Source organism: Pinus tabuliformis, chromosome X (assembly GCF_031772625.1).
Source record: "Pinus tabuliformis cultivar Carrire ecotype Pingquan chromosome X, CPIR1, whole genome shotgun sequence".
Lineage (NCBI taxonomy): Eukaryota > Viridiplantae > Streptophyta > Pinopsida > Pinales > Pinaceae > Pinus > Pinus tabuliformis.
Window position 1 is genome coordinate 461919367 of NC_142308.1, and position 12555 is coordinate 461931921.

A 12555-nucleotide genomic window follows, 5' to 3' on the forward strand; every position below is an offset into this window, starting at 1 on the left:
GAGGATTTGACAAAACATGAAAAGGCAGTGATCTGCTCGCGTCTCTTTACCGCTGTGCTGGGAAATAATTTGGAAAACAAAATGCTGATTAAATATCAGAACAAAAGGATGTAAGTGCACATAAAATTTTGAAACATCAGACACTCAGTTGGAAATAATAATCCCAACCATAAACACACTGACAAACACTATGGTCGCTGAGTCAACCACTCCATGGTTGCGATTTTGCTGTAGAAAAGACAGAAGTCGGAGAAGAAGTATAGCCCGGACCATTCGGCAACGCATCACAGAACTTAAGGCATTTAATGAAGTTAGTAAATAAGCATGGCTAAGCATTCACTCCACAACTGTTGCCCATACTGTTGCCCATACTGCAAGTTCAGAAAACCAATTATTATATAAAATGGTCTATTTTGAGTATTAAGTATTTTTTTAGTAAATTTATATGTAGACATAAATATGGATGTAAAAGTCATTATAGAGAAAGAGTCACTGAATAGAAAATTTTAGAAGAAATATTGGTGGACACGTGAAAACCAATTTTACTAAATTTTACAGATTTACTCTACAATTCTAGTATTGCGTAAATAACAAATTTTTTGTATTTTCACTTGGAGCTGAGGCTCCATTTTTCACGCAAATGTATTAACTTATGTTTTAACCTATAATATAAAATGTGACTTGTTAATATTTCACAAATAGATTTACCGCTATCTTTTTTTGTTTTACTCTGTTCTGTCGTGAATGAGTTCTGTGTTTTATTAAGCTTATGGGAAGTTGCGATTATCTCGACAGAACTAAATTCTCATAAAACTTACCTTGCAGCAAATGAATTCTGAGTGAGACTCCTCTCCTCTGCCCGGTAAAATTTTGTACAGTGGAAAGATGTGCGAATCCAACAGACAGCGTCGGACAAAGATAGATGTGGTGGTAAAATCGAAGAAAAAGATGAGGAACATACATAAAACGAAGATAGATGTGGTGGTAAAATCGAAGAAAAAGATGAGGAACATACATAAAACGATACAGCTGCAGCTGGGTATTAATAGTAACGAAAAATAAGCAATCATAAACATAGATTCTCGAATTGAACGACCATCGAAACAATTTGATGCATTATCTTAATTAATTTTAAGAAAACACATAATGTCTACGTATAGTGGACCTATAGAGACCTACTGCCATAACTTATAAGTATACGGCATTAACCATTGTAAAACTTCAATGCCTAGTATAAGCACAACAAATTTGCACAAATGCCACAGATGATAAGCTGCATGGATAGAGACAATTAGTCATAGTTGACAAGTGATCTGTATGTAGCACTGGGTTGCCAATTCTGTGGAACAACGTTATTTGCAGTGAGAGTTCTTCCAGTTGAAAGAGACTGCAAGCGAATAGAGAGCGGAGCTTCTAAAGGGCCACTACTCAAACACCAATTTGCACCCCATGTCTGTTCCATCCCTTGCCATGTATCAGAGTTTGCCTGCATACATGAAAATCCAAACACGAATTAACTAGTAATGATGGATTGATAGACACAAGCGGAATTGAACTGATCTTTACATTAACAAACCTGCTTTAGATCGACTGCGCCAAGATCGCCATCTCCATCTTCGTATTCAATAAGGACCGCAAACCAATATTCAGTGGCGCCTGCGTTAACGTGGAATGCAATATTCTTCCCCGGATATTCGCAAGGTACACTATATCATACAAAATAAAAAAGGATTTTAAGCCATGCTCAATAAAAGAAAACGATAGAAACACCCCCAAAAGAAATTCAAGTCTGCAAATTCCTCAAATCTATTTTGATGTCAGAAAAAGAGTAAATCAATACCGTCGGAATAAAATAGACAGGATTCCAGTGTTAAGCAGATCGGAAGACGTGCCGGGAGATGCCATGTCGGAGAAGGAAGTACCACTGAGATCAAAGTGTATTTTGCCGGAACCTGAGCAGATTCCACCGGGACATTCATCGGTAATCACCACAGTCACCGGGGCTTGAGAACACATACCATGCTCTGTGCACTTTACCTGCTTACACACAACTTATCACGACATGCCAAACTTTATGAATACCTCAAAGAGTAAATCATGCAATATAAATGTAAGTATACCTGATAACAAGCCCCACATCCTTTCCCTCCTTCAAATAGGGCTGGGCTTCCTGCAGCTATTTTTGATTGGAAAGGCATTTGTTTCACTAGTGTGCCATATCCGCATGCACCACCTGTTACAAAGCAATAGTACACTTTCTTCATTAGCATGTTCATAACCATATGGTTCTCAAATTTCATTACATCTACCATAAAAATAATATAACACTCTAAATAATTATCATGAACAGAAATAGAGGAGATAAGGTTGCCCTTACCCTCGCTCCCGTCTCCATCTGGACTCCCGTACCATGTAGCAGTGGCTGGCTGCCAATCACTTCCTACTTCTGCTAACTTATGCTTATTGAAATGGACACCATGAACGATCTCGGAGCATACTGCCATCATGAAAATCTCAAGCGCTACCACATAAGCCATGGAAAGCATCAACTTCCTCATTTTTGAACGAAAGATAGAAAACACAAAATTAGATTCTGCTGAGCTCAAGGAAGCTACAAGTGCACTGCAAGCTAAGAAACTCCAGAGAATGGCATAAATTTATAACAGCTTCGCAACTGTAGCTAATTGGTCGGTGCATGATTTTCGTTGTGGATCAACTGTCAAGTATTTTCTTTTTGGTGCTCCAATTTGTTTTCTTTATTGTAGTCATTTTTTTTTTATACTTCCGTATGGAGATTTATTTAAAATTAGAGAGTTAGTTAACTGAGTGTTGAAAGTCAAGTTAAGTGATAGACAAATTAAGTCAATACGAAGAGCTTCGGCGTAAATCACATAAAGAGAGACGTTTGTCTGTCGACGCGTTTCGAACCGATCAGTGTGGTTCATCGTCAGGGCAAGTTGAAGAAACAGTGGATCTGTAACCACACTGGTTGGTTCGAAACACATTGACAAACGTCTCTCTTTATGTGATTTACGCCGAAGCTCTTCGTATTAATATTATGGATCACAGAAACCTCAATTCAACAAATTAAGTCAAGTTAAGTGATAGACAAATTTAGTGTGTGGTTGCATGTCAAGTTATTTTAGGCGAGTCCCTAGTTGGAAACATATAAATATCCCTCACCAAATTCATTGTAATCTATCAAGTTTTGTGTGATCAACAGAAAAGCCTCAACTCATGTGTTTTGTGTGTTAAATTTGTATTGTACTTCCTCTGTCTTTTTAATAATTTTGAGTTATCAATAATTTCACTCACAAATGTAATTAATTACCGCTTAGCCATATTCAACACAAAATCTTCGATCCATATGACTAAGGTGCTGCAATAAGGAACCAAGTGGCACAGAGTTAATTAGGAATGTATAAAATTGCAATATGGGATGGAAGCTTCTATTATTCAAAGGGAGTTAGTAATGTAGAGGAGGTATTTTTAGTGAGAAGCAAAGCCGGTGTCACTTAACCTCCTTAAACACAACTTATAATGACGAATTCCCTTTCAACAACGGGCCCCAACTTTATGAGTAACAATACTGTACATCATTTAGTGTACTGTAAATCTCATTGCATATCGGATAGTTGTCAGCTCAGCTACCCTTTCCTCTGAATAGGTTTGGACCTACTGCACCTATTTTTTTATTGGCAAGCCATTCGTTTCACTAGGCTTCCATATCCGCTTGTACCACCTGCTGGTTGAGAATGTGGCATTAAATTATGGGTAATCTTGTAGTAAATATGAGTATTTGAATTTTGTTTTTGATAATTTGATAGCAGTAATTAACATCTAAAAAAACCTGACTAGATTTTATTAAAATATTCTCAAATTTTTTATAATCTAACCCGTTATTAAACTACGGCCTAAATTATATTGTCTATCGGTGCACGGTTTTCAATCTGAATCAACTGTCAACTGTTTTGTCTTTGCTGCTGCACAGTCTTTTGTTGAAATAATTGCTGATTGTCGGACGCGAAAGGGCCACGTATTATTTTCATATCTGGTAACATCATGATGCTGCGTTGTCTTAAAAAGTAACCAAGAAAGAGAGATGGCTATATTGGTTGTGAAGTATCAACTGAACTTCTAAGCGTGAAGTGCCGATGAAGTGAAGGCGTGAGAGAAGACAATAAGGAAATTTATCGTTGAATTTCAGGATTCGAGAAAGCGATGGAGAGGAAAAAAAACAAAAATGCATGGTCAGCGCACACGTTTACGCCGTTCCCATGTGCAGAGGTCGTGTTATAATTTTTTTATATATTTTTGGACGTGAGTGACTAGCTTATAATATCGGTTAGATCCAAGTTTCAACCGATTCAAAAGAGCATGTGAACGAGCTTGTCGTATGTTGAAATTAGTTATATTGATTTTGCATATGTAAAATTATCCGTGCAGGACTGGAGAGGAGGAAGGTGTCGAGGAGTAGGTGGGCCGTACAATTACAATAGACATAAACCATGGGGCATGGGAGGAGCTGTTTTGAATGTAAATCCTCAACGTCATTTTAACTACGTTAAGTTGAACTAATAATTAGTTTAAATAGCTTGTCATTTAATCGCCAAGTGACGCATAGCCATAGTGTTAGGCCATTAGTTTCTCCTTGCAAGAAAAAATCAATTTGTTTTTTAAGCTTTTACAATGTTAAACATTCATTAGTTTTAAACGGTTTGGACAAAAAAAATTGCTCATCACACCAGCAAAACTCCATAATCTCAGGTAATACGCTAGCCTTTGTACTAGTGTATAGCTTTGTTCCGGTCGTCCTGTTATTTTTCTAGGTAGGTTTTTTTTATGGTTTTGGTATTGATTAGTATAATTACATTAAAAATATTATTGTATTTGATATAGTCAATTTTTTTATAAATATAACAAAAAAACTTATCATAATATGAAAATGTCTTACTAGTACACATATTTAATTGATTAACCATGTATAAAAAAGTTATGGATCAAAAAATAATGGACCATTTTACTTTTATATAAATATATAAATGAATGTTATAAATAATAATGATGAACTTGTAAAGTTTTTTAGAATTGAAATAATGTCAAATCCATAAAAAATTGGTAAGCTGAAAAGCCACTTGTCATAAATATAATTTTTTTAATTTATTAAAAGTCAATGCAATTTAACAAGTTCTATAACACACTATAACCCTTGAAAAGTATTAAGACTAAGCATATTCCAAAAATTCAATTAAAAAAATAGAAAAAAAATCAACAAATCCTCATCCAACTTAAATTAAAACAAAAAAAACCTTCACCAATAAAAATACACATGTTTAGATTTAATACATTTATGCTACCAAATATTAATTTTATCATTCCCCGGGGGCAAATGTAGCACTGAAAGCACCCCTAAACTTTGGTTATGATGCAATTTAGCGAACTGGAAATTGACAATTAAAAAGAACCATGATTTAAGGGTAACTAATGCCGGGGCCAAGATTCGTAGATGGCATTAAGTTAACTGTGGCATATATGCATCTGATAGCTTGACAACTCATCAACTTGGACGTTCGATTAGGTTTTTAATGCTAACTGATTAGATTGGTGTACTCAAATATCCTCGATGGCATGGTGAGTCAATTTCTGAGATAAATATGCTACAGATCAGTTACGTGGCATTTGATGTGAAATATTGCAAGGCAATCCACATTAAACTTCAACCACTTGGTACCCGGAAATAGTTGTTTATGATCCTACATGGCCACCATTACGTGCATAGTTGGCCCAAAATAGAGATGGTCAGCATATTCAAAGGATGGTATGGTAATCTTCCGTCATTTCTTATAGTAAATGCATGACCCATATCAAAACGTGTCGATTTCACCACCATTTTCTAACCAATACACCAGAACAGCCTCCCTCCACCACCATTTTGAAAATTTCATTGTAGAGCAGACTGTGAGACCTGAGGGGAGGAATACTTACAATATAGGACTTCTATGTAACAAGATATGCCTTCCCTCCTTGGTGTAGCTAAAATTATTCGTAAAAATCCTTTTTAGAATTGTGCTCATTGAAATTGTAAGATGTGTATCCCATGTTTTATGATTCTTTCCCTTCGGTTTTGACATTGTTCAATACACTATAATCTTTCCTAAATATTTCCTACATGGCCACCATTACGTGCATAGTTGGCCCAAAATAGAGATGGTCAGCATATTCAAAGGATGGTGTGGTAATATTCTGTCATTTCTTATAGTAAATGCATGACCCATATCAAAACGTGTCGATTTCAGCACCATTTTCTAACCAATACACCAGAGCAGACTGTGAAACCTGAGGAGAGGCTCAAACAAGTTCTGTCTAGAAAAGAAATCACATATAACTGAATACTTACAGCATAGTACTTCTCTGCCTAGAAAAGAAATCACTTACAACTGAATACTTACAGTATAGGACTTCTCTGTAACAAGATATGCCTTCCCTCCTTGATGTAGCTAAAATTATTCGTAAAATTACTTTTTAGAATTGTGCGCATTGAAATTGTAAGATGTTTATCCCATGTTTTATGATTCTTTCCCTTTGGTTTTGGCATTGTTCAATACACTATATGTTAGCATAAAAACGATTCTATGATGCGGAATAACACTTAAAAGAATTGAAAACTTGAATGCCCAATAAATCATACCTCCGGCCATTGACGTTTGCTCACACTCTGATACTGTTTACCTGAGCTCAAAGCTCACGCAGTAGTCTCAAAATCGGTAGTCTCAAAGACCTCCTTGGATGGATGGATGCAGGAAAGAAATAAGTGATTCCAAATCTCGCCCGTTGGCCTTCTTTCTTCCAGTATCAAAAACTTTACTTGATTTGTTTTGAAAACCCATGTCAAGGCAGTGTAACATTGGCTCGATAAAAACAGTATTTGATTGACTGCCTCCAAACTCAAATCATGGTGTCGTGAGCATTATAAGCACATAATCCGTCTAAAATTTCCAACTAATGAATAGAACAATGATAATTTAATCCTAATCAGTGCTTGCCAAAAGTCAGGGAAGAAGAACAGCAAGAACAACTCACAGACCAAAGGAACGATTAACTTTGAGGCAGGCAGATTCTTCCCCAATCCCGTTTGGCACTTCTAAGCTCTCCACACTCTGATTTGATGGTGTAAGGCTGAAGGGAATTTGGTTGTGAGCTTGGGGACCAAACATAAGTATTTATAGCCAAGCTTCCATCAAGCTTCTGTTGGCTATGTGTCAAGTGTTCCACAGATCATGGTAGAGAAATACAGAGGGAGTAAAGGACCACTCCAGGAGCTCCCAACAAGAAATTAATTTAACTGCAGTTGATTTTCGTAATTTAAGGAAATAACTGCAGTTGGTTTCCAGAAATCGGCGGCCATTGGAAGAGGGAGCTTAACATTCTCCCACTTGGTCCATACTTCCAATCTTAATGTCTCATCTTAAAACCCATTGATAATCTGTATTAAGTAATAGATACATGAATCATGGCAATAAGTCCTCTAATGACGAGTATTATCTTCCATGTATTACTATGTATTTATTTCTATTAAAATTTCTGTGACGACAATTTCTTAATGAATAAACCTTATGTTTTTTCTTGGTCCTACACAGATGAATTTTCTCAAATCAAATTAAGGTGCACATAAATATGAGAAAAACATCACAATAATTAAGAATTTCATTAAAATAACATTGTCCATACAATGAGAAACTACATAATGGAACCAAGTCCCATACTCATTACATGATCCTTGAATTTAAATGGTGGCATGCCCTTAGTCAAAAGATCAACGATCATCAACTCAGTGCTGATGTGCTCAATGACCACTTTCTTTTCTTTAACACATTCCCTTATAGCTAAATACTTAATGTCGATGTGTTTATTTTGACTCCCACTTTTGTTGTTTTTAGCCATAAAAAACAACAGTTGAATTGTCACAATATATTCTCAATGGCTTAGAGATAGCATCCATAATTCTAAGCCCATAAATGAAACTCTTAAGCCATACACCATTTAAAGTAGCCTCAAAATAGGAAACAAACTCGGCTTCCATATTGGAAGTGGTAATCAAGGTCTGCTTGGCACTCCTCCATGATACAACTCCACCAGCCATCATAAAAATGTATCCTGATGTTGATTTGCGTGAATCAACACATCCAGCAAAGTCAGAATCTGAGTAGCCAATTACTTCCAAATTGTCCGTCCGTCTATACATAAGCTTGTAGTTTTTGGTTCCTTGAGGGTACCTCATTGCTTTCTTTGTAGCTCTCCAGTGGTCTAAACCTAGATCACTCTGATATCGTCCCAACATTCCCACAACAAATGCAATGTCAGGTCTTGTGCAAACCTGAGCATACATTAGGCTTCCAACAACAGAAGCATATGGAATGTTCTTCATTTGTTCCCTTTCAAAGTCCTTCTTTGGGCATTGGTTCAAATTGAACCTATCACCCTTCACAATGGGAGCTACACTTGGTGAACAATCCTTCATCCAAAATCTCTCTAAAATTTTATTAATATAGGTTTCTTGAGACAGACCCAAGATGCCTCGAAATCTGTTTCTATGGATCTTAAGGCCAATGACATAAGATGCCTCACCCATATCCTTCATATCGCAATTTTTAGAGAGGAATTGTTTCACCTCATGCAGCAAACCATTATCATTGGTTGCTAGCAAAATGTCATCCACATATAAAACAAGAAAAAAAAATTACTCCCACTGACTTTTAGGTATATACATTGATCCATAATGTTTTCTACAAAACCAAATGAAGAAATTACATTATGGAATTTCAAATACCATTGGCAGGATGCTTGTTTTAAACCGTATAATGATTTCTTGAGCTTTCAAACCAATTTCTCACCATCTCTAGAGGGGAATCCTTCAGATTGTTTCATGTAAACCTCCTCCTCTAGATCTCCATCGAGAAATGTCGTTTTCACATCCATTTGTTGCAACTCCAAGTCAAAATGGGCTACTAATGCCATAATAACGTGTAAGGAATCTTTCTTAGATATAGGGAAAAAAGTCTTCGTGTATTTGATTCCTTCTTTCTGAGTGAATCCCTTAGCAACAAGTCTTGCCTTGTATCTCTCAATGTTAACCAATGAGTCTTTCTTTGTCTTAAAGACCCATTAACATCCAATGGCTTTTGCACCATTAGGCAACTCAACAAGATCCCAGACTTCGTTACTCTTTATAGAATTCATCCTTTCCTTCATGGTATCGTACCATAATTTTGATTCTTTGCAACTCATGGCTTGTGAAAAAGACTCGGGATCATTTTCTCTCTAATGTTGTAGTCAGATTCTTGCAAATACACAACATAATCATCAGGAATTCTTGACTTCTTTGATCTAATAGATCTTCTTAATGTTGTACCATCATCTTCTTGAGAAGTATGTGGTTCAACTCGTTGTTCAAAAGTTCTTGGCAACTCTTGAACTACCTGATCTACTAGAAAGTCGTTAGCAGCTTGTGGAACTTCAACAATTGGTTGTTCAACACCAGTTTGTACTTGAGGGGTGCTGTGAACAATAACCAATCTATCACTTGAGGTGGAAGGTTGAGATTCTGAATGATCCTTCTTAGAAACTATGTTCATAGTTTGATCGCTCCCACTGATCAACTCATTTTCAAGAAACTTTGCATTTCTTGATTCCACAATCCTAGCGCTGTGAGATGGACAATAAAATCTGTAACCTTTAGACCTTTTAACATATCCAATGAAATACCCACTAATGGTCCTTGGGTCCAGCTTCTTCTCTTGTGGATTATATATTCTTACTTCAGACGGGCATCCCCAAATGCGCATATGTTGCAAACTCGGTTCCAACCTTTCCATAATTCAAATGGTGTTTTAGGAACAACCTTGGTTGGAACCCTGTTTAATATATACACTGTCGTCTTAAGTGCTTCGGTACACAAGGATTTAGGAAGATTTGAGCTGCTAAGCATACTCCGCACCATGTCCAATAATGTTTGGTTTCTTCTTTCTGCTACACCATTCTGGTCGGGGGAACCAGGCATGGTGTATTGGGCAACAATCCCATGCTCTTGAAGAAATTTTGCAAATGGCCCAAGTGCTTGTCCATCTTCTGTGTATCTACCATAATATTCTCCACCTCTATCTGATCTCACAATCTTAATTTGCTTGCCGCATTGTTTCTCTACTTCAGCCTTAAAGATCTTAAAGACATCTAATGCTTCATTATTTTTATGAAGCACGTAGAGATACATATATCGTGAGTAATCATCTATAAAAGAGATGAATTATCTCTGACCATGTGAGTCCATGTCTGGAATACATATATTATTGTGTATGATCTCTAATATATCCCAACTCCTATTGGCACCTTTCTTTGACTTGTTGGTCTGCTTTCCCTTTATGTAGTCCACACAAGTCTCAAAATCAGTAAAATCCAGAGTATTAAGTGGCCCTTCATTTACTAATCTTTTAATTCTTTCTATGGAGATATGACCTAATCTCCGGTGCCATAATTTATAGGAATCTTCATTAATAACACATCTTTTAGTGCCAGTGTGAACATGCATTGAATCAAAAGTGACATTGTTTTGTAAATTAATGCAATAAAGACCATTAGATAAAATACCATTCCCAACACAATCAGATTTATAAAATAAACAGAAGGATATTTCTGAAAAGTTGAAGGAATATCCAAAATGTACAAGTCATGAAACTGAAATCAAGTTTCTAGAAAAACTTGGAACATAAAAGATCTTTTCTAATTCTAAAATAAAGCCACTACGTAAAGTTAAATAGCATGTTCCTATAGCTTCCACATGCGAGCCCATCTTGTTTCCTGATAAGATGTTTTTCTCACTTCCCACTGGCTTCCTTAGCTTTTGCAAACCCTGCAAGGAATTCAAAATGTGAATTGTTGATCCAGAATCAATCCACTAGGTGTTAATATTGACATTAGCCATATTAGATTCATAACAAACAAACGAGATTAAATTACCTTTGTCCGCAAGCCATTTCTAAAATTTAGCGCATTCCTTCTTCATGTGTCCCTTCTTTTTACAAAAGAAACACTTGGAATCCTTCTTGATATCGGATTGGGGAGGTACTTTACCTTTCCCTTTCTGATTGGCTTGGGATTTTCCCTTTCCTCGCGTTGCCAACATTGCACTTTCTCCTAGTTCCATCACCAGTCTCTCTTCCTCTTGAACACACATGGTCATGAGTTCATTAATTTACCATTTATCCTTATGTGTGTTGTATGAGATTTTGAAGGGTCCGTATTGGTGCGGAATGGTGTTCAGGATGTAGTGCATCAAGAAGGACTCTGATATCTCAACCTCGAGTTTCTTCAATTGAGCCACAGTGTCCCTCATTTGCATGATGTGCTCGCACACACCTTTCACACTAGTGAGCCTTAGAGATGAGAACTTCATGGTTAGGGTGCTTTTTAGTGCCTTGTCTAAAGTGACGAATTGATCATCAATGGCTTTCAGCAAGTCTCAGAGCTTTTCATGCTGATCAAAGGAACCACAAATACCAGCTGAAATTTTAGTCTTACTGAACATCATGCTTAGGCGATTAGATTGTTCCCATCGTTCATAAAGCGGGATGTCCACTGAAGTGCTAGTATTAGTGAGTGCCGGTGGTTCATCCTTCCTAATAGCATAGTCTATGTCCATCCACCCCAAATGAAGGAGAACTCTCTCCTTCCAGACCTTATAGTTATCTCCCTTAAGTTCATGGATATCACAACGAATTTCAGAGAAATTTGCCAGTTGTACAATTGCATAAAATTAAATATCACATGCTTATGTTAAAATTGAGGCCTAAAAATAAAATTTCATGCTTTACCAATGTAAACCATGCTTAAAATTAAATCTAATGACATAAAAATTGTATGTGGACTAAATTTTCAATTCAAGCAGATCCAATTATTCTTTATGATAGAATTTATCAAATTATTCACTTAATTCATAATGCTAAAGAGTATATTATGATTATAATTTGATATAAATTTTATCTTAGATTTGAACTTGTGGGTAAGTTATGAATAATTTAATATTTTATCCTAATTAATTATATAAATATAATAAAAATTCCTATGGGATAAAGTTTATTATATTTAATATAATTAATTACAATTAATGTCTAAATATTCTTTATGTGATCCTAATCATCATAATATATAATATTATTTAATTAGAGATGTTATGGCTATTCTCTAATCAATTAAAAATTATATGGATCACTTGGACATTATTTATTTTATGCATAAAAATTAACTTGATATGAGAATAATTATAAATTGCATAAATAAAACTATAATATTCATGCATAACATTCAACGATGGGTCTCATATACTCATCCAAATTAGCATGTTTTTATTAGAGCAGAAATAATCAATTCATGCAAATTAAATACGAGCATAATTGATAAGTTTTTCACAACAATTATCCAAATTGCATATAATTAAACTAAATAAATATTATAAGCATAAAAATTGAGCAAAAATTAGACATGTCTCCAAATAAATGCCTTAAT

The 12555-nt window shown here is 35.7% G+C and overlaps 1 protein-coding gene across 1 annotated transcript; it reads right to left on the reverse strand.

The window, feature by feature from the left end:
* Positions 1-1291: 1291 nt before the first annotated feature.
* On the reverse strand, positions 1292-2540 carry LOC149140621 (expansin-B16-like). The gene is made up of 5 exons (XM_089449405.1): positions 2378-2540; positions 2121-2233; positions 1841-2037; positions 1577-1706; positions 1292-1486 (listed from the first exon to the last, which is right to left on the reverse strand). The coding sequence occupies exons 1-5, from the start codon at positions 2535-2537 to the stop codon at positions 1292-1294; spliced, it is 795 nt and encodes a 264-aa protein (XP_089305531.1). The 5' UTR covers positions 2538-2540.
* Between the last annotated feature and the right edge of the window lie 10015 nt (positions 2541-12555).

Bases quoted from the DNA above. Each gene is read 5' to 3' on its own strand.
- LOC149140621 (XM_089449405.1), bottom strand. From the start codon at position 2,537: ATGGCTTATGTGGTAGCGCTTGAGATTTTCATGATGGCAGTATGCTCC. The intron at 1,707-1,840 runs GTATTGATTTAC...TGTATGATATAG, and splicing joins CTGTCTATTTTATTCCGACG to TGTACCTTGCGAATATCCGG. The intron at 1,487-1,576 runs GTTTGTTAATGT...TCATGTATGCAG, and splicing joins GCGCAGTCGATCTAAAGCAG to GCAAACTCTGATACATGGCA.